At 48.0% G+C, this 20077-nt stretch overlaps 2 protein-coding genes across 7 annotated transcripts; one reads left to right on the top strand and one right to left on the bottom strand.

Moving 5' to 3' along the window:
- Nucleotides 1-4060: 4060 nt before the first annotated feature.
- Nucleotides 4061-14700, bottom strand: CPXM1 (carboxypeptidase X, M14 family member 1). Of its 2 annotated transcripts, XM_072619804.1 has the most exons (15): nt 14439-14700; nt 12906-13049; nt 11575-11703; nt 11246-11355; nt 10852-10991; nt 10403-10493; nt 9812-9962; nt 9534-9622; nt 9318-9441; nt 6991-7187; nt 6331-6510; nt 5867-6164; nt 5393-5532; nt 5098-5200; nt 4061-4372 (listed from the first exon to the last, which is right to left on the bottom strand). In XM_072619804.1, the coding sequence occupies exons 1-15, from the start codon at nt 14464-14466 to the stop codon at nt 4110-4112; spliced, it is 2187 nt and encodes a 728-aa protein (XP_072475905.1). In that variant the 5' UTR covers nt 14467-14700; the 3' UTR covers nt 4061-4109. The 2 variants fall into 2 exon arrangements, with proteins under 2 accessions (XP_072475905.1, XP_072475904.1); XM_072619803.1 differs by lacking the exon at nt 14439-14700 and having other exon boundaries at nt 12906-13490.
- LOC140510904 (uncharacterized) lies at nt 12946-16488 on the top strand. Of its 5 annotated transcripts, none has more exons than XM_072619809.1 (3): nt 12946-13033; nt 15098-15251; nt 15638-16488. In XM_072619809.1, exons 2-3 carry the CDS (start codon nt 15166-15168, stop codon nt 16194-16196), a joined length of 645 nt encoding a protein of 214 aa, XP_072475910.1. In that variant the 5' UTR covers nt 12946-13033; nt 15098-15165; the 3' UTR covers nt 16197-16488. The 5 variants fall into 5 exon arrangements, with proteins under 5 accessions (XP_072475910.1, XP_072475907.1, XP_072475909.1 ...); XM_072619806.1 differs by having other exon boundaries at nt 15632-16488; XM_072619808.1 differs by lacking the exon at nt 12946-13033 and adding an exon at nt 14742-14828.
- Nucleotides 16489-20077: the final 3589 nt, after the last annotated feature.

The following is a 20077-nucleotide window of genomic DNA, read 5'->3' as shown; positions in this document are numbered from 1 at the left end:
TGTTCTCTCTTTTCATTCTTATCTGTTCTCACACCATCCTATTTACTCCAAGCAACAGCCCTAGCTCTTCCTTAATTCCCATCTTTCCCCCAATATATCAAAAAATCCCATTTTTCCCCCTCATCCTTACTTTTCCTCTTCATCCTTATCTCATGTTGAGCTTTAGCATTCCTGATACTATCTTACCCTAACATGCTGTAACTTTCTATTTATCTGCTATTACTTGCTCCTGATTCTACCTTCTGCCTTTTTTTAACCTAAATTAGTTGACATGGTCCTGGTACATGTGCAATGGTATCTTTTGATAATTCTATTTATCTGCTATTACCTGCTCCTGATTCTACCTTCTGCCTTTTTTTAACCTAAATTAGTTGACACGGTCCTGGTACATGTGCAATGGTATCTTTTGATAATTCTCACTTTTCTTCCTCATCAGAGAAGATATCAGTGAAGTAGTTTGTGTAGTGAGAGAGGGGTTGGTTTTAGAGTCAGGAGAGATCTGACTTCAAATCCCATGTTTGATCATTTGAGTTAAGTTGCTATGGGTTTCAGTTCACTCGTATGATAATAATTTCATAGTGTTTATCTGGTAGAGTTCTTGCAATGACCAAATGAAGTAAAGTACCCAAATCATTTTGCAAACCTTAAAGTATCATATGTAATAAGTAATTGTTATTGGAACTGCTTTTCTTTGTGTCTTCTAAATTTCATTCCTGAGAATGAAATTCTCACACTGAGAATTCTTGAGTTGATTTCCGTTGTAAAATTTTAATTCGTAGGCTTCTCCTTATGCTTTCTCTGAACTCTTTGAAATTTGTTCTCCCAGAATCAAAGGTTCATGTTAGACTATGCTTGGATTTCCCCTCTATCACAGATTCTAAGATGGAGTAATCACTTCCCCACATCATCTTCACCTTTGCAATCAATATGAGTGAGAATCAGATCCAAAATAGAAGTTACCCTTCTTTATACCATCATATTTTAAAAGATGAAGTAATCCACCAATGAAATTAAGAAATTGTTAGCTTTTCTGGTTTTGGCACAGAAAGAGAGAGACAGAGAGGGAGATATAGACATAGAGAATGAGAATACTATAAAAAAAAATCAAGAATGTATCAGCTGCCCTTCTTTTGAGAGAGAAGAAGAAAAAGAAGAAGAAGAAGAAGAAGAAGAAGAAGAACATGGAGGAGGAAGAGCAGGAGAGGAGAAGAGAGAAGGGGGGGAAAGGGTATTGAGGGAAATAGAGGGGAGAAAAGAAAGACAAAGAGAAGAGACAGACAGATGAGAAAGAAAAGGCAGAGAAAGAGGAGACAGAAAGAGACAGAGGGGAAGAGAGAGAAGAGAAGAGAGGAGAGAGAGAGAGAGAGAGAGAGAGTTGAAATTTCCCATCATGCCTCTGTACTAGGCTTGTGTTCTGTTTCCTGAACTCCTCATCTATTTTCTCCTATCATTTCTCTGCAGTACAAACTCTAGGATGGGGAGGAGCAAACCATCAAGTCTATCTATTCAATATTGCAAAACCTGAGGAGCTGAGGCTTGGTGGAGGGGCAGTCTATAATTTTGCTTTCCCTAAGATATTTGTAAAACATTTAGCACAATTCCTGGCATGTAAGGAGCACCTAATAAATGTCTTTTCCCTTCCCTGGTACTATAAGTCATACAGACTAGAGGAGTCCCTGATGACAGTAGAATCAAGACAAGAAAAGTCTTTTTCTTAATTATTCATGGGTTCTTTTTGTTTGCTGTCAGATTAAAGTTTTAATGTCTTGCTAATCCAAATGATGACAGCTGAAGTGCTTCCCCCACCCTTTTCTCTTGTGGACACCTAAACATGAGCCAAGTGGAGAAACCCGAGGTAGCAGCATGAGTCCTGAAGACTGGTTACAGAGAAATCCTCATAGCTGAACTCTGTGAGTCCAGAGTTCTGGTAATTAGTCACGAGTTACATCCGTGCATTGTTCTTTTTCAGATGTATGTATACAACACATACATATATAATGAGAAAACAAAGTTAAGGGTTACTGAATTCAAGGCACTTTTTTATCATTATGCATTTTCTCAATCAGTAGATACCACTAGTACAGCTACTATCAGGTAGGTAGAGCCATAACATTTTGATGTAAAAAGGGGGATGTTTTCATATGTGATAGATTCTAGACCATAGATCTGGAGAGTTTAGGGACACCTAGTGTGGGAGTGAGGAATTTCCTTTGATCCACAGGTCTAATGACTTTCCCCTAATGTGTTATTTCTGAGCCTGTTTGATCTTTCCTCTCATAAATAGGCCCTAGGAAGCACATTCACATGGTTGGCATGCTGACCAGCGTAGAAGAAAGGGCTGGGAAGCCATCAGTGGTCATCCAGTGACAGAAGCAGCAATTAGGGATCAAGAGTAGAAGGTCTGAATCTGTGGGATGGGGATGGGGATGGGTTGAGGGGGTTCTGGTCTTTAGGTTGGGATCTAGGGATTAAGAAGATTTAGAGTAGTGAAAGATGAAAACCCTAGGGCTGAGGGACAAGGATGTCCTGGACTAGCCTGAGGCTTTGTTCCCAGAATTGGGGGCTTCACGGCTTACTCTTACATAGCTTATAGTCTCCTAGGGATCAAGAAAGGCCTGAACCTGATTCGTACATATAAGAAATAAGTGTAAGGGGCTGGGAAAATTTCAGAAAAGGGCAAAGAGATTGAAAGAGATTGGGAAGGCTTGGTAAAGGAGTGGCAACTAGGTGGATTTTAAAGAGTAAATAAGACTGCTCAGACAAAGATAGTGAGGGATAAGGTACAGCTTGAGCAAAGGCAGGAAGGCTGGAAAGCATAAGGTGTGTTCAGTGAGCAGAAGGAAGCCCCATTTTTTGCTCTGTTTTGTTTAGAGTGTAAAGTCTAATTTACTACCATGAGATACCTCAGAACACACAGTCACACTGTTTAGTTACAGTCCAGCTTAAGAAGTGTGGTTTGTTTCTTAATACTTAATTTAATCCCCAGGTCGGTCTGGTTCTTTCTCAGACCCCTGATTGTTGACAAAAGCAAAGTCTTGTAACAACTTGAAAAGACTGGATTGATGTAATGACCAACTGTAATTCCAGAGAACTCATCCTCCCCACCTCCTGACAGAATAGCAATGACTTCAAGATGTAGAACGAAACATACATTTCTGGACGTGACCAAACAAACAGAAATTTGAATGGCTTCACTGTGCTTGTTGCAAGGGTTTTGTTTTTCTTCTAAATGGAGTCAGGAGGGTGGAAAGAACACAAAGAGAGAAAGCAAATGCTTGTTAATGAAATAGTATAAGTAAAAACCCAAGCAAGGTCTTTGGGGGCTAATTTTTCAGAAACAACCCCTGAAGGTGAGGCTAAAACAAGAATAATCCAGTCTGGCAGTTCCAGAGAGTATCAAACAACATATGAATGATAAAATGTGGGTTAAGCCTGGAAAAGCTGATTGGAACCAAACCAAGAAGGCAGCATACCATTTCCTGCCTAGAGAGGCTAAGTTTCAGTTCTTCCTCTGACTCTTAGAGCTGTGTGACCTTAGGCAAGAAATTACTTAACCTCTCAGTCTCCATTTTCTCCACAGTAAAGTGGGGATAGTAATAGCATTTACCCACTGGGTTGTGGAGAGGATCAAATGATTTATGTGCAGCCTTTGTAAACCTTAAATATAAGTGCTAACTTTGACTATTATTTAGGAGACTAAAGGAGCCACAGAAAGATTTTAGAGCAGGGGAGCAAAGCACCCAGATCTGTGCAGAAAGATGAACAGGGTGCATGAGAAGGGTGAAGGAGCCAAATCATTAAGCTTGGACCCCATCCCTACCCCACTGGCAGGAGTATCATACTTGTCTATGTCTGTATCTTAGCTTCCCACTAAGCTCTGAGCTCCCTGAGGACATGTGTCTCATTTACAAATGTTCCCCTAACCCTGCCCAGGGTCCTGTCCATAACAGGGGCTTAACAAATCTTAAATGGATGAGAAAATGAATGGATGAGTGAATGAATGAATAAGGTTGACGGCACTGGTCGGGAAGGCTCGAGCCACAGACACTGACACACGTGGTGGTGACATGAAGGCTTTAATCCAGGTCCGGCCTGTGAGAGCCCCCAGGTCAGCGTCCTGCGCCACCCGCCCGCACCCTACGGCTCCGCAGACGGTCCAGCCGCCGCCTTAGGTCTGGGGGCACCTTAGCACCTGCCGCCAGGAGCTCCCGAAGCCTCTGCTTGGGCGTCTTGCTGAGACGGAAGTGGCAGGGTGTGGGACCCTCCTCAAAAGAGACTCGGCAGGGCTTGCTGGCCGAGTGGTATCCCTCCGCGCTGGCTGTCACCATGTAATCACCCGGTGTTAGCATCCGCCAGTAGTCCCCGCCTGGGGCTGGGGAGGAGGACGGAGGCATATAAGATTCTACAGCTGAAATAAGGTTAATGACCGCCAGAACTGACCCTCTCTCCCCTCTCAGACACCTGTAACAGCCCCCTCTCACACTCAGAATCCTACCTGCCCACCTGATCTTTCAGGTTCCCCCAAATCTATCACCCAAGTCACTCTCTTCTTCAAGGATCCTCTCCAAATTCCACTGAATTAGCCCCACCTGCCCTTGCCCACATTTCCAAAGAGTACTCTCAGACTTGGGACTTCCTCCAGTGTATTATGGGGCCCTTCCAATAACTAGTCAAGGTCCTTCCTTCCAAACTTTGTGGTCTTAGGCCCCCCCTCAATGCTGGAACACTCTGGCCATAGCCCCCCCCCCCCCCCCCAGACTCCAACCAAACCCTAGTGACTCCTTCAAACCCAAAGCTTGATCCACATTCTAGAATTCCTTAGTCATTCCTCAGGGTCTTCCCCCCAAAAAATCAGTCTCATCTTTCCAATTCCACCTGCCCTCCCCCATTCCACAGGATTCTGCTCCAAACTGAAGTTCTTCCAACCCCAAGACCCCTTTATACCCTGGAAATCTGCAATTCAGATAATTACGTTTCTCAACCCTCAGGGCCTCCCTAAGTCTCCAAGATCCCTGCAACTTCAAGGATGGGAGATCCTTTTGGCTACATTGGGTTGGGTTGAGGAAGCTCCTAGTCTGCCCACCCATGTTGACCTACCTGTGGTGACATCATGGTTGATGCCATCCACGGCGATGACAGCATCTGGGATGCCTTGTTCTGTGTCTTTGTCTAACACGAGACCTGAAATGCCCATTCGCACCTGGGGTAGGCATAGACACAAGAAAGACCTTGGGTCCCACTCCTTCTGTCCCTCTACCACCTAAATTTATCCAGGCATCAATATGGCGGGGAAAGAGGGGCCACAGCTGCCCCAGAGCCCAAGCCCCTCTGTGCTGGGTAGGGATCAGATGGTGACTGAGTGGGACAAACGGGTCAAAAATCAGAGTGAAACCTGCTCCAGGTAGGTGATAAGGGCATCTTTGTTGTTCTCCCACTCCTGGGGCAGCTCACTCTCATGTGGGAACTTGTCACAGGAGAGTTCCACTGTAACCTCGAAGCAGTTTGTGTGGAGGTAGCTGAAGTCATTCATACCTGAGGGTCAAGGGTGATGTTACTCTGGGGGCTTCACACTCCAGAGATCCAAGGATAGAGATGTCATGGAGAGCTGCTGACTCACATGGTTAGGGATAGGAGACAGACACACCAACCAGTTACATGGGGGAAGGGGCTTCGCAGGGCAAGCCCCGGTATACTTTAAGGAACACAGTTGCGTGAAAAAGGCTGTTGTGGACTGGAGTTGGAGGCTTAAAGGATTTTGGGGTACAGGCACAAGGTTATGGTACCCTGGGAGGGAGAGGTCATGGGCCATGGGCTTGCATACTCCTGGGGATATAGGGTATTTGGGGTAAGGGTGGGGCTCACGCACTCCCAACAACTGAGTGCCATTGGGCGCCATTGATGATGTGACCGTGTTGTGAGAAATCCTCGCTGTGGCAGGGCCGGCGGCCCGGTTCATTCATGGCTCGGCTGGTCCCTGCATAGACAGTGCTGAGCCAGCGGAATACAGGGTCATCAGGTGTGGGAGTGAGTTCACGGGCTTCCCAAGGTGTCCGAGTCATATCAAAGGGATAGGATACCACCAGCTCTCCGCCATGTAAGTTGGCACTCAGCACAAATGGAATCCTCTGCATCCAGTCAATCACAGCACGAGTCTCTGGGGCTACCTAGGGATAGAGGTCAGCGTAAGGTGAAAGGCACTTCCCAGGAACCTTGAGGTGGCTGCTGGAGTGTTTCTGAGTTGTTATTGAGCATCTTTAGGTGGTCATTGTGGGATGTCCCTGCTTATTACTGAGTTGTTTCTGAGTATCCAGTGGGGTGACTATCACTTACTGTGGCATTGGGCATTGTGTAGTAAGCCGGCAGTGGCAGGTGGTGGTTGGGGAAGGTATGGGGTACCAATCCTTCATCCTCAGCTTCCCATAAGGGTGTGTTGAGGTCGGCAAAGTTGTGGTTCAGGTCAATGAATTGTCGAGTCCATCGTCCCTCTGCCCACCCAACCAGCTCTGAGCCCTGTGGGATAAAACAGAATCAGAACACTCAGAAAAGCATAGGTGACCTTGGAGACTCACAGACCAGGGATGGAGCCTGGCGCTCTAGGCTTAAACATGACAATCAAGGCCCAAATGTGGCCACTGGGGATCACATAGGATAATCAGGACCTGGGAGTCAAGAGTTGGGGGTAAGACTCTGGTAGTTGGGTTACCCTGTAGTTTACATGGCTCATAGAGAATAATGGGGTTCAGGGCACTAGGGGACCAGGAGTGAGATACTGATCACCATCCCTGGTGATTTCATAGTCATCAGGGCTTATGGAAGCAGACTGGAATCTAGGAGCTGGGGCTCAGGGATTACGTATGGCCTTAGGATAACTTGAAAATGTTAGTGCACTTGAAGGTGAGTATGATTTCAGTCAGTCACACCTAGGGAGCAATTGTCTGGTGGTCATCAGGGCACAGGGAAGCCTGGGATTTGGAGGTCGAAGGGGCATACCCGTTGGTAAGCTATTTCATAACCATCAGGGTTCATAGAGGGCAGCAGGTGGATGCGCGTCTCAGTGAGGAGCCGAGTCACCCGAGGGTTCCCACGGAGGAATTCAAGACACAAATATTGCATGAACAGCAGAAGCAGTTCCCTGCCAAGTGCCTCGTTCCCATGCATGCCAGCTACGTACCGCACCTCTGGTTCTCCTAAAGAAGGTAGAGTCCATGAGGCTCTAAAAGGCAGGACGTGAAGTCACAGCCCCTACATCTCAGTTTTTACTTACCTCAGGGAGAGACAGGACACAAAGCCCTCCCATTCACCTCAGGCACCTCTGGGAATCTGAAGTGAGCACAGCCTCCCATTCACCTCTGACTTCCCCTGGGAGCATACAGATTCACCTGCCCCCTCTCACTCTTTCATCTCCGGTATCACCTGATGTCTCCATCAGACTGCTTTTTACACACATACCCCTTGTCCCTCTACCATTCCCTCAATCCCTCCCATACCTCTCCTCTCCATTCCCCATCCCTTTCCTTTGACTTTGATTTCATAACCACTGGAGCTTTGGGCACCCTGGCTTTTTTGATCCACATCTTAGTACTCACTTTTTGTCTCTGATCCCCTCCCTACTCATTGCCAAGGTCAAACAGACCCTGCTAATGCTGACTCACCAGCATCTCTTATTATCTGTTCCATAGTTCTTGTGCAATTCAAACTTAAGGGTGGGATCATAGAAAAGGCTCTTGTTTGGAAGTCATATGATCAAATAATTTGAACTGAAAGGGACTTAAGAGCTCATCTAGTCACCTAGGGTTCTGGAACTTGTTTTTGAAGAGATAGATAGATAGATAGATAGATAGATAGATAGATAGATAGATAGATAACTGTTACAGCATAATTAATTTCCTTTGTATTTTATCTTGTGTATTTTATTTTATGCATTTAAAAAGATTATTCTGAGAAGGGGTGCATAGGCTTTACCAAAGGGGACCTTGACACAAAAAAAGATTGAGAACCTCTGATCTACACACCCCTCTCATTTTATGGAGAAAGCTGAGACTGACAGAGAACTGAATTGCACAGTTACATGATTAGCAGTGGCACTAGGCTCCAGTTCTTCACACCCCTACTTCAGGTGTTGGAATCCTGCCTCAGTCACTTTCCTCTCGCGGGTTCTCAGTTTCCTCCTCTATAAAATAAGTACAGTAAGTCATGCTCTGCCTTTCTTCCGGGGCTGTACCAAATACAAAGTGCAAACTGGTCACTTTCCTAGAAGAGCAGGTTCAAGGACTGAGGCAAGGCATACCTACTTTCCAGGCTGTCAGGGAGAAGAGCCCTGAAAAGGTGCTTCAATAAGGGAGAAGAAATACTGAGTAGGAAACGGACCTCACATTGTTGTGAAGTGCAAATGTGTTAATAAATGTAGGGTGCTTTGCAAAACTTAAAGCTCTATGTAAATGCCAGGTATTTTTATTTCCTTTTTTTGTTGTTATTGTTTTAAAGGGAAATTAAACTGCTATATCATGGCTAGAGATACACAACATATCTAGATTTTAAAGGCCTAGATGCTACCTTTGTGGATAAAATAGAATGAGGTGGGCTGGTAGAATTTGGTGACTGGTAAATAAATGCTTGAACCAAAATTAATCATTTGTAGATTGATATTGATTTGGAGAGAGGTCTCTAGTACAGTGCCACACAGATCCGTGCTGGGGCCCATCCTGTTGAAACCTTTTATCAATGACTTGGATAAAGATATAAATGGTACGATTTTCAGATTTGTAGATAACACAGAGCTGGGAATCATGATTCCAAAAGAGCCTGCCAGACTAGAATGATGGGCTAGATCTGACAAGATTAAATTTAATAGGAACCAATGTAAAATTCTATACTTGGATTCAAATAGTCAGTATCAGAAAGATAGGAGAGATTTTTGTATGAAGAAAAGATCTTGGTATTTTAGTAGATTACAAGCCCAAGATGAGCCAGCAGAATGCTATACTTGGGGGTAAGGGGAAGTCTATAGACTTGGAGAATGGGCTTGGAAGCAAAGATATGACAGCTAGGACTCGAGGGATGGAACTAGAAACAATGGAGCAAGGTCACAGAGATGTTTAGACTTGACGTAAGATTAGTGCTCTCCAAAAGTAGAATAGTTGGCTACATATTAGGAGAGTAGGCAAACCTCCTTATCCTAAAGCTGGCTGACATGCTTAGATGTTCAGATATGGGTTGATCTAGACATTCCTCTGAGGTCTCTTTCAGCTCTGCTATTCTGTAAAGCTCCCTCTAGAAGGTCACCATGGGGATTATTGCCCTGGGCCTTGTGTCCATACCTAGCTCATGTTCACCAGGCTGGTCGGACATCTCCATCACATAGAGTTTCAGGCCCTCATGACTTTTCCCAATGCTGTAGACACGAGTGATATTGGGGCATTGCTCATTCACCTCCTTCATTAGCTGTGGGGATGGTGGAGTAGAGGAAATGAGATTCATTAAAGGAGGAATCTGGGAGGGGGAGAGGGAGGATTAGGGTTTGGGGAGTCTCTGACCTTTCTCATAGCCTTGTAGTTGTGATGGCGGAAGTCCAGGGGATCTGAGGATCCAAGCTGAGGCTCCCGAGGGAAAAGCCCGTTGGGGTCTAGGTAAGCAGGGGAGATCTTGTTACCAATGTCCTATCTGGCTTTCCTCCTCCCTTAACCCCAGTGATCTCCAGGACTCATCATCCTAGCCTTGTAACCCCAACCACAACTTTCCCCTTCCTCAGTTCCCCCAACCACTGCCTCCTGGATCTCCCATTCTGCCTTGTGTCCACTCCCTGAGTCTTCACCTGGGAGCAGACAGGCTAGCACCTCAAGACGGAGGCAGGCTGCACCCCCATCTAACCAGGTCTGAGGTAGTAGCCTTATGTATCGGGCCACTTGAGGCTGAGAGAGCTGTGCCAGCACTGGAGTATCGGGGTCCGAATTCCCAGGGAACACCTGAGGAGGAGAGGAGTTATAATCCACTCCCATGGAACTCCCACCAGAACAACACCCTGCCCAACCCTACCCACACCCAAAAGAGCCTAGGACCTCAGCAGTGGTCTCTGAATTGATCTGTTTCTGTCTCCCTGTAGGTCTTTATAGCTGTTTTTATCTCACCATCTTCCTGTGCCTCTCTGTCTTCCTTCTGCCTATCATTGTGTAACTTTCTCTGATTGTCTTTCTACATTTTTTTATCTCCCCATATCTCTCTTCCCTGTGTCTCAGCAGGCTCAGAGCAAAGTCAGTCTGATGCATATGAAGGACAGCTCTATCCTAAAGGAATGAGAGAGTTGGAAGCCACAGAGACCTGAGATCTGGGCTACTGATGACAGGCTGGCCTAGCCTAGCCTCCTCCCATGTCCTTCCCATGCTCACCCCCTCCCACTCCCATTCACCTCATCCAGTCCACTGCTTCGGTTCTTGGAACCCCACCAGGTGAGAGTGTCATTGCTGAACTGGACCTTGTAAGAAGTGACCCAGTCATACCTTCAGTAGGAGAGAGAAGAAAAAATCCTGAGGCTGGAGGGATAAGCCTCTCTCTCCTCTTCTTGTACCCAGTTTCTGATCTCAGTATCCTATGATGCTGTGCCCCAGCTACAGTCATTCCTAGAATGCCATCCTCTAGAGATCATTGAATATGGTTTCCTCATTTTACAGCTGGGGAAAATGAGCCCCAAAGAGAGGCAAAGTCATATATCTGGGACAGAGCCAGGAGAAGGATCAAAGGTTCCAGGGTCCAAGCTCTTTTCCAGTTGTAGATCCTAACTTTGAGACCCAGGCCTCTCCAGCCGCCCACTCTTCCATCCCCAGTCCATCACAGTCCAATGGGCCTGGCCCTCAGCACCTCCAGATGGAATTCCTGCCCTGGATGATGACACCGGTGAACTGGGCCGTCCGACCAGCATCCACTTGTAGCCAAGGCCGATCATCCTCTGGCTCTGGGCACCAGGCCCCATCAAATAGATCCCCATCCTCTAAGCCTGACTGAAGGACAGAAATCAAGAGAAAGACAAGGTATGAGGGAAGGGGGCAAGAGACTTTGGGAGAGAGTTTTCTTTGAGGGGGAAGGTGTCTGAGAGGGCATTCTCCATGATTTTTTTTTCTGAGGTTCTCTCTCTCTGGGGAGTTTTCTGTCTTTGCAGAAGGGTTTATATAGGAGTATCTCTTGGGTGGATTGCTGTTTGTTGGGAAAGGTATCTCTGATATGCAGGGTGGGTTGGGGAGGAGAAGTTTCTGACCTGGATGTTGAGCCTTCCACGGTGGGCTCCCAGGCCATATGATTGGCTACTAGAAGCCTGGAGCTGTTCATCAGAGACTCGAAGAGATTCCAGCCCCAGAGGTGGGCAACCTATATAGGGGGCATAAATGAGGGGGGAACACAGAAAGATGAGATCCATAATACATGTGTTTCTGTCTTGGCATGAGTCCTTCCTTGTGCTTGGATGTGATAGTGTGCATGTATCAACCTGTGTATCCAAAGACATCTGAATCTACATGTGTATGTCAATGTATCTGTGTCTCGATGTTTCCATGTCCCTGGACTGAATGTCCTTCAGTTGGGAGCTACCTGGCTCTGGATCCTGAGTGATCTCTTGGTTTCCTGGGCTAGGGTGGGTTGGACTCAGCTTCTTTCTCTTCTTCACAACAACTTTTTTCTTCTTGACAACCCGGATCTTGACTCGAAGCCTGGGCTTTACTGAGGGAGGAAGATCAGGAAGGTTGGAAGAAATCCAAGCAGGGCAAAAGCTGAACTAGATCCCTGGAGACAGACATTCCTCACTCATGATCTTGGTGGGAAAAGGGGGGGAGGGGAGAAGGGACAATGCATGATATTGTGTCTTCCCTTTCTCCCCTCATACACAGTTTCAATTCAATTTACCAAACATTTGTGTTTCTGCCCCAATTCCTTTTTCTAGTCATTTTTATTCCTCCCTCCCTCTCACCCACTCCTTTTCTGTTTCTGTCTCTATCTCTATCTTGCCCTGCTTTTCCCTTTTCTCTACCTCCCTTGTCTCTGTTGGTTCCACAATTTCTGTCTCTGTCTTGTCTGTCTCTCATTCCATCTCTCTCTCTCTCTCTCTCTCTCTCTCTCTCTCTCTCTCTCTCTCTCTCTCTCTCTCTTTCTCTCTCTCTCCATTTTCCCCTGTTTCTTTTTCTGTTTCTGTTTCTCTCCTTATGTCTTCCTATCTTCTAATCTTCCTTTTCCCCCTCCTTCGTCTGTTTCTCTCACTCTCTCCATGTTTAGATTCCCACCTGAATTTTCATGTTTCTCTCTCTCTATCTTTTTCTCTCCCAGTCTGTGTCTCTGTTTATTTCCTCTTTGCCTCCCATTTTGAAGCCCTAAATCTCTTCTCCTGAACAAGAGACCCCATCTCTCACCAGCCTTAGATCGCTTCTCTTTTCAGAGCTTTTCTAAGTCTGAGGTGCTAGGAGAGGCAGGGGATCCAGGTCCAGATGGAATCTCCAATGGCCAGAACGTGGGAGTGTGAAAAAGCAAGTATGTGTGTGTGTGTGTGTGTGTGTGTGTGTGTGTGTGTGTGTGTGTGTGTGTGTGTGTGAGAGAGAGAGAGAGAGAGAGAGAGAGAGAGAGAGAGAGAGAGAGAGAGAGAATGTGTGTGTGTGTGTGTGTGTGCGTGTGTGTGTTTAAGAGTTGGGGGAGGGAGTGTGGAAGGTTTTGAGTGAGTGGAGGAGGAAAGGACTGAAAAGTATGTGACTCGCAAAAGAGAGGAGTGGGGAGGGAATGAACTGAACCACAGAAGGCTTGATTCCGATGAAGGTTCCTGGAAGTACCACCTGGGTTCAGACTCAGACCTTGAGACAATTCAATTCAATTCAACAAAGAGCTATGGAACTGACCCGACCTCGGAAAAGACCGACCTGAGAAGTCGGGAGTCTCACCTTTCTCCTTCTTCGCCTCCTCTTTGGACCCCCCAGGCTTCGGGGTGCTGCTGTGAGGAGCTCGGAAAGTCGGGGTCCCCGGTCTTGGGGTTCGAGGAACCGGAGTCGTCTGGGCTCCGGGTCGTGAGGTGGGGGTAACAAGAGCTGGGGAAGTTGAGGACCAAGGGATTCCAGGGGTCAGGGACTTAAGGGTCCGGGGATGAGGGGTAAGGATATTGGGAACAGAGGAAGTTGTGGGTCGAGAGGTTCGGGGAACCTGGAATTTCGGTGACCTGGACCATGGGGCTGAGGTGGTAGGGCCCCGGGAAATTGCCGGCCTGGAGGTTAGGGGGACCTGGGACTCCGAGGTCCGCTCGCGGGAAGTTGAGCTGGTAAAGGCTGGAATTGCCCCCAGACCCGGGCTGAGGCGAGAGGTCTGTGCCAGGACGGTCAGAGTGAGCAGGAGTCCCCTCATGGCCAGGGCATGGAGGAGGTAGACAAGGAGATGGGTTGGGGGGAGGCTGTATGTTGTCTGTCCGTCAGTCAGTCTGTCCGTCTGAGTCTCCCTTCGGGTCTCGGCTCCTTCCCGGGCCCTGCCCCTCCCCCTCCCCCTCCCCCTTCGCCTCCGCCCCTTCCTCCTATTTTCCCCTTGCTTCTAAGTAGTCCCAACCCAGAAAGCGAGGGGCGGTTGATGCTGATCCTCTGCAAGCTCAGGTCCCTCCCCCGACCAGCGCCCCTGAGAATTGGAGTCAAAAGCCGGGAAACTGAGGCCCAGAATTAGGGGTAGTTCCTCGTGTATTCCTCTGGCTACCTTCCCCTAGCCCAGCACTGCCAGGAACCTCAGGACAGTGAAATCCAGGAGGCTGCGAGGAGGGGGAGGGCGGGAGGGAGATAGGAGGAGAGAAGCTCATCCACGGGCCGGGCTGCTATCTACAACTTCCCACTCCCTCTTCCTCAGGCTGTCCAGTAAACCCCCTCCCCCCTTTAATATCCGGAGGAGCTGGAAGGGGTGCACAGCCGAAGTAATCCCCATTTCCATCCCCCCGGAGGCTCTAGCAAGGGGGCGGGACTGTGGGAGGAGTGTGGTCCTGTGGGGCCTTGAAGAGGGGGATCGGAGGGATGGGGGAGGGGACTTTGCTTGGGGAAAGACCCTAGAAGCTGAGAACTGCGGGAGAGACCAAGCTGCGGATCCAGATTATGCTGGCGCATAACCCGACAGTACCCTCCACCATTTCTAAGAGAATGTTGAGAAGGAAGGAAACTGAGGCTGAGGGAGGAGTGTGGGAGGTGAGGAACGGAGAGTTCCAACTTTGCTCAAAGTTAGGATGGAGGACTGGAGGCGAACACTGGCATCGGAGCTCCCCAGTCCACTTTTCTTCTCTCCGCCCCCACCATCTGCCACGTTCCCCGTTATGTAACTCCAGCTGAGGCTGCAGATGCAGATGGGAGGGGACCGAGACTGGGCAGATGTGGGAGGGGGCGGGGCAGATATGGGGGGCTGAGGGTCGGCGGTCTAGCTCTGGAAGATCTAAATCCCTCTCTTTAAAAGTCTACCTGTGCCCAAAGGAACTATTTCAATCATTGTCTTCTTTCTTTACTATCTGCTCAGACCCGGCGCCGATTTCCATCCAACTCCATAGACATTCATTGAGTAGCTGTTAGGCTAGCGGCTCAGGACACACTCACAAAAACAGAACAGTATCCACCCTCAACGAACTTATATTCTATAAAGTTGGGGCGAGGGGGTGGGGGGTGGGGAGGCTACCCGCTAGTATCCTAAAACTCGGACTCCTACATCAGACCAGGGATTGTATCTCCCCACCCAGTTCCGGCCCTTGAGATGCCTCCCACCCCCACCCAATGGGTCACAATAGGGCCAGGGTCGCCTCCCAGCAGCTGGGACTGGACTAGAGAAGAGGGGCCCGGGCAACTCCAACAGCAGGGGTGAGACTTCGGCCCCCGGACCGGGGTTGGTGGAGGCTGAGCTCGAGCCCCTGGAGGGTGGAGATGGCCAATGTGGAAGCCTCTGGGAAGTGGGGGACAAGGCTGACGATAAAGAGGCTGTGCTAAAGCCGGGAGGAAGAACTAAGATGGGAGAAAAAAGACTAAAACTAGGGGCGGAGAGAAGATTTGGGTTCGGGGTAGAGAAGAGAGGCGGGGCGGAGTTGATCTTGGAGGGACAGCGCTTTATGGATCTCCTCTCCGCCCTGCAGCCCCCAGCCCCTCTATTCCATCTGGGGCTGGCTGAGTCCCGGGCCCCACAGGGTCATCAACGGCGGGAATGAACTACAGGAACAACTTAGATTGGGACAAATCGCCGGGGTCCGGCAACACCGATAACTCCCAGGTTTCTCTGCTCCGGAATCTGTGAGTGACTGAAGTCGGTGGTCCGAAGTTCTGCCAGAAGTTCCCGCCCCTGCCACCTTCTTCTCCCAGGAGCCCACTTCTACACCCCCCACTCCCTCGGCTCGCCCATTCCCCCGTGCCCCACCCCTAGTCCCTTAGGTTCCTATGGCCTCAGCTGGGGAGCCCCCGCTAAGTTTGCGCCCAGAATCTGGGGACAGAGGAGTAGTTTAGGGAAGGGTCGGGGGGGGGGGCGGAGTAGCTCTGGCAGGGGAAAACTGTGGGTAGGGATTTGGGAGTGGGATTTGAGAAGGGAAGCGACCCCTTGTCCCTGCTACTGTCCTCTTTCCCCGCCTATAACTCACTGCTGCACTCCCCGTGCCTCTCATCCTATGTTTCCTGAGGTTCAGGGATTTGCCGTTGGAGTGCGTGCGGAGTGTGCAATGCCCCCGGTGCCGGGACAGGAGAAGGAATGCTCGGTGCCGGAGATGGATTGACGAGTGTGGGAACGTGTACACCATCGCGCCGGAGGAGAGGAAAAAAGGCCGGGGCCAGAACCGAGCCAGAGACGCGGACGGGGATGGGGACGGGGACGAGTATGAAGACGAGGACGGGGACGAGGAAGGGGACGGGGACGAAGAAGGGGACGGGGACGGGGACAGCTCCACGTGGTGCATTCAGTGCCCAAGCCCAGAGGGCCACTGCTTTGCCCAGAGTAGCTCCCTTCCCTCCGAACCCCCTCGGGCTAGGCAGTGTGAGGCCCCTGATGTGCAGTGGCTTCACCCTCTGGAGCTGACCCTGGACGTGACTGCCGGGCTGGCCCTGCTGTCCTTGCTAGGAGGAGAGAACTTGGAAATGCTGCTGCCGCCCCTGGTTCTCTTTATGCTTTACCTGCTTCTCACTACGCCCCTGGCAGTGGTGCTGGGCGGCCAGAGGCCAACTCGAAGCCAGACTTGGAATCAGTTTTAAAGCAGAGCTCTGGGTCTAGTACACTCTCAGCCCCGGATGCAGGGGAGGTCTCCTCTGAATGCAGGCAGACCATATCCTCGAATACTGAAGTCGACACCTGGAATACAGGGCCCCGACCAGAATACAGATCCGATCTTCTTAATCTCTGCCCAGCCTCCAACAGGAATCTTGGACTGGGAAGCAAACACAGGAACCCAAAACACAACCCAAGTACAAAGGACCCCAGTCCCAAACAGGACCCAGCCTGAAAAACATCTGAACAAAGCAATAAAGGGGCCCTGACCCAGCCATCTCTTTTGTAGCATCTTGCTGGATTAGAGTGTGAAGAAGGGGGAAGTCATGTTGTTCTGCTCTGTTGACCTCCCAAAGATGGGAAATGGGGATGTATGATGCTAGATCTAACTAACCAAATGGATGATACTAATAGTTTCTCAAATCAACCCTGAGGCAGGAATTTTACCCCATTTACACTTGGGGAAACGGAGGTTCACATATATTAAGTGACTTATCCAAGTGACACATCTAGTGTCTGAGTCAGGATTTAAATTGCAGTCTCCCCAAACTATAGTATACTTTCCATTTAGCTGCTCTGCCATTAGGCCTTGGTCCATTCAACTGAAGGGGCCAACAGGAAACAAGAGGATCAGAGGAGACAGACATTCTGGGTTTAATTGACTCTCAGCTTCTGGGTGAGGGGAGACATGAACAGAGAAACAGTAGCTCAGATTTGAAGTAAACCACACCCTTGGAGATAGTAGCATACACACAGAAGACCCAGAGATGGAAATAAATGGATAGTGCTGGACAGGTGAAATTGTGTTCATGACCATTGGGAGGGAGAAGATATAGGAAAGCTTAGAGGGAGGAGCATAGTGTGGGGAAAAAAAGGACTCTTGGTGCAGAATGGAAAAGGGGATGACAGAAGTGGGAGCCAGCAGAGGGAGCAATGGACTAGAAAGAGATGTAGGGAGGTATATGAAGTACCCACTGAGCCCACAAAGTGGTCAATGGGCTAGCCCTTTGGCCTCAATGTACCAAGATGGGAGGCCTGAACCTGGAGCCTCAACTCAGTTTCCCTGTGTTCTTCCCCTTCTTATTCTTAGTTCCCCAACACAAACAGGAAAGGATCTCAGAGGTCACCTAGAATAAGTTTTATCTGAAAAATATTGTCTCCTCCATGACATCCCAGACAAGTGGTCAGCCATTCTTCCACTGATGGAAAACTCACTGTCTTTCATTTGGGTGCAGTTCCAGTTCTCAGGAAACCTCTTACATAGATCTACCTCTATGTCAGGTGGAGGGAACCTGCAGCCTGGGGACCTCTAAAGTTTGGATTCAATCAAAGGGCTGCACTTGAGGACCTAGAGGGCCCCATGTGGCCTCGAGGGGGAGGATTCTCCACTCCTACCTGTACCTTCCATCCATTACTCCCTGCTTTGCCTTCAGGGGCCAAAGCAAACATCCAATCTCTTTTTCACTTGACAACGAGCCTCAAATACTTTGACATCCTGTCTCCCCTAAATGTTCTGTTCTCCAGGCTAAACATCCCCAGTTCATTTAACCCACTCTCATGACACTTAAACAGGTAGCCTGGCACAGTGGAAAAGAATAGATTGACAGCCACATGTCCTTGGCTGAAATCCTGGCTCTGCTAGTATGAGGCTGGACAAATAGCTTCATCACTTATGGAGCACAGGTTCCGCATCTATAAAACAATGGAGCTGTCCTGCTAGATGGGTGTAGCTGGGTGGCAGAGTAGAGCACCAGGCCTAAAATCAGGAAGACTCATCTTGCCAGGTTCAAACTGGGCCTCTGACTAGCTGTGTGAACCTGGGAAAGTCACCTAATTCTGTTTGCCTCAGTATCCTCATCTGTAAAGTGAGCTGAAGAAGGAATGACAAATCACTCCAGTATTTTTGCCAAGAAAACTCCAGATGGGATCACCGAGAGTCAGATGTGACTAAACAAAAAAGTTGCTAGGTGATCTGTAAATTTTCTTCAAGTCTGAACCCCTAAAATTCTAAAGTCTTCTGAAAGTGATTAGTATCCTGTTGACAAGCTCCAGATTATCCATATTCTTACTAAAATCTGGAGTCCAAATGTGGTCTGATCCTGCCGGTGGGATTAGCACCTCCTTCATTTTGAGCTCTAAGCTTTCTGTCTCTTCATACAGCTTTAGATTGCATTAGGGTTTTTGGTTTTTGTCTTTTTTTGACTTGGTTTAAAAGATATTCCCCTCCTGGAGGGGAATACAGCATACCAACAAAGGCTTATAAAAAGGGAGTTTATAAATTTAATCAAAAGGGTTTTAAATTGCCAAGGAAGAGGGAAGGAGAAAAATAGCTCCACAAGTCCATCAAACTAGATATCACAGTTTAGCTGCAATGTAGGAAGGACAGTAGTTGAAATGCTCCAAAATTCACATACTAAATCCAGAGGAGAAGCCAGAAGTAAAACCTCCTGTTGAGTTAGGGGACATTGTGATTGGACACTAAATGAAACAGCTACCATGGCTATGCAGATGGGAGAAAATTAGTACACTTTCTTGGGAATTGATCCAAACTTTTTATTTGGAGGGCAACAAAATTGCTATGATACTTTAGATACAACAGTTTAACTTACACTAAAACAAATGGTCTGGTTAGGAAAAATTTCAATGGGAGGTAATGATTTTGACAGCTAGTTACAACCTATAAAAATATATACAAAAGAAAAAGGTTTCATTGGGCTAAGTAGTGTGTGTTCATCCTTCGTTGCCGAGGAAGACCATGCCGTCAGAGAAAACAATGATATGACTTGCACTTGACTTTGTTTTGAGTGAGGGAGGGCTGTGCAGGTCACCAGCCTCACTTCTCCTCCAGAGCCATCTGAATCCAGTGACCAGATATTCATCAGGATGACTGGAGATGAGCCCAGAGGAGGCAATTGGGGTAAAGTGACTTGCCCAAGGTCACACAGCTAGTGAGTGTCAAGTGTCTGAGGTGAGAATTGAACTCAGGTCCCCCTGACTCCTGCACTGGTGCTCTATCCACCGCACCACCTAGTTGCCCTTCTTACATTGTAGTCGTACAAAAAAAGGACAATTTCCTCAAAATAGACATGCAAGGTAAATACCTGGATAATACATTAAGTGAACACTGCTCCACAGTTAGCACCCAAACCATTGTGTCTCCCGATCACTGGAGATGGAAGTTTGCACATTCAGCCTGACCCCAACCCCACAGCCAAGCAAACAATGCCCAATTTGGGAAATCAAGGAATAGCAGGTTAATGACTTTGTACATCTGATGACCAGGAAAGGTGCTTGATTGTGTTGTCTTGGCCAAAATCACCCCTCACCTGATCAGTAAATGTGCAGGATTCTTAATGGCAGTCATGCATGGATTCCATGGTGGCCAATGATCACATTAAGGAAGTAGAAATAAGCATTGAATCCAGTATCTGGCATTAGCAGAAAGTGGGGAAAACCTCAGTATCTACAACAGAACCTCCACATCAATTCCCTAAAGTCTGTCATCTGGAGAAGAATGAAAGCTAGAATGTCTGTAAACTTTGGCCAGATAAGGCATAGTGTCCAGGGAATCCCCTAGCTCCACTGCCATTTTCTTTGCTTTCCTTCCTTCTTCATTTTCCTTTTTCCTTCCACTTCCTGCTACAAACTTTGCCCTTTTATCTCTTGTCTCATCTCTTTGTGCAAATCTGAGCTGAGAGCATATCTGGCCAACCAGAATCCTTCTGAGTGACCTCACATGGATAGCAGGGCCAGTTAATTTGACTGTCACAATTCATTTCATAATATCTCAAATATGATTGCTATGACCATTTTCCATAACATGTATAAAGATGTTTGCTATTCCAGACCTTTGTAATTGCAAGTGTCA

This window comes from Notamacropus eugenii, chromosome 6 (assembly GCF_028372415.1).
Source record: "Notamacropus eugenii isolate mMacEug1 chromosome 6, mMacEug1.pri_v2, whole genome shotgun sequence".
In the NCBI taxonomy this organism is placed as follows: domain Eukaryota; kingdom Metazoa; phylum Chordata; class Mammalia; order Diprotodontia; family Macropodidae; genus Notamacropus; species Notamacropus eugenii.
This window is presented reverse-complemented; position numbering and strand designations above follow the sequence as displayed.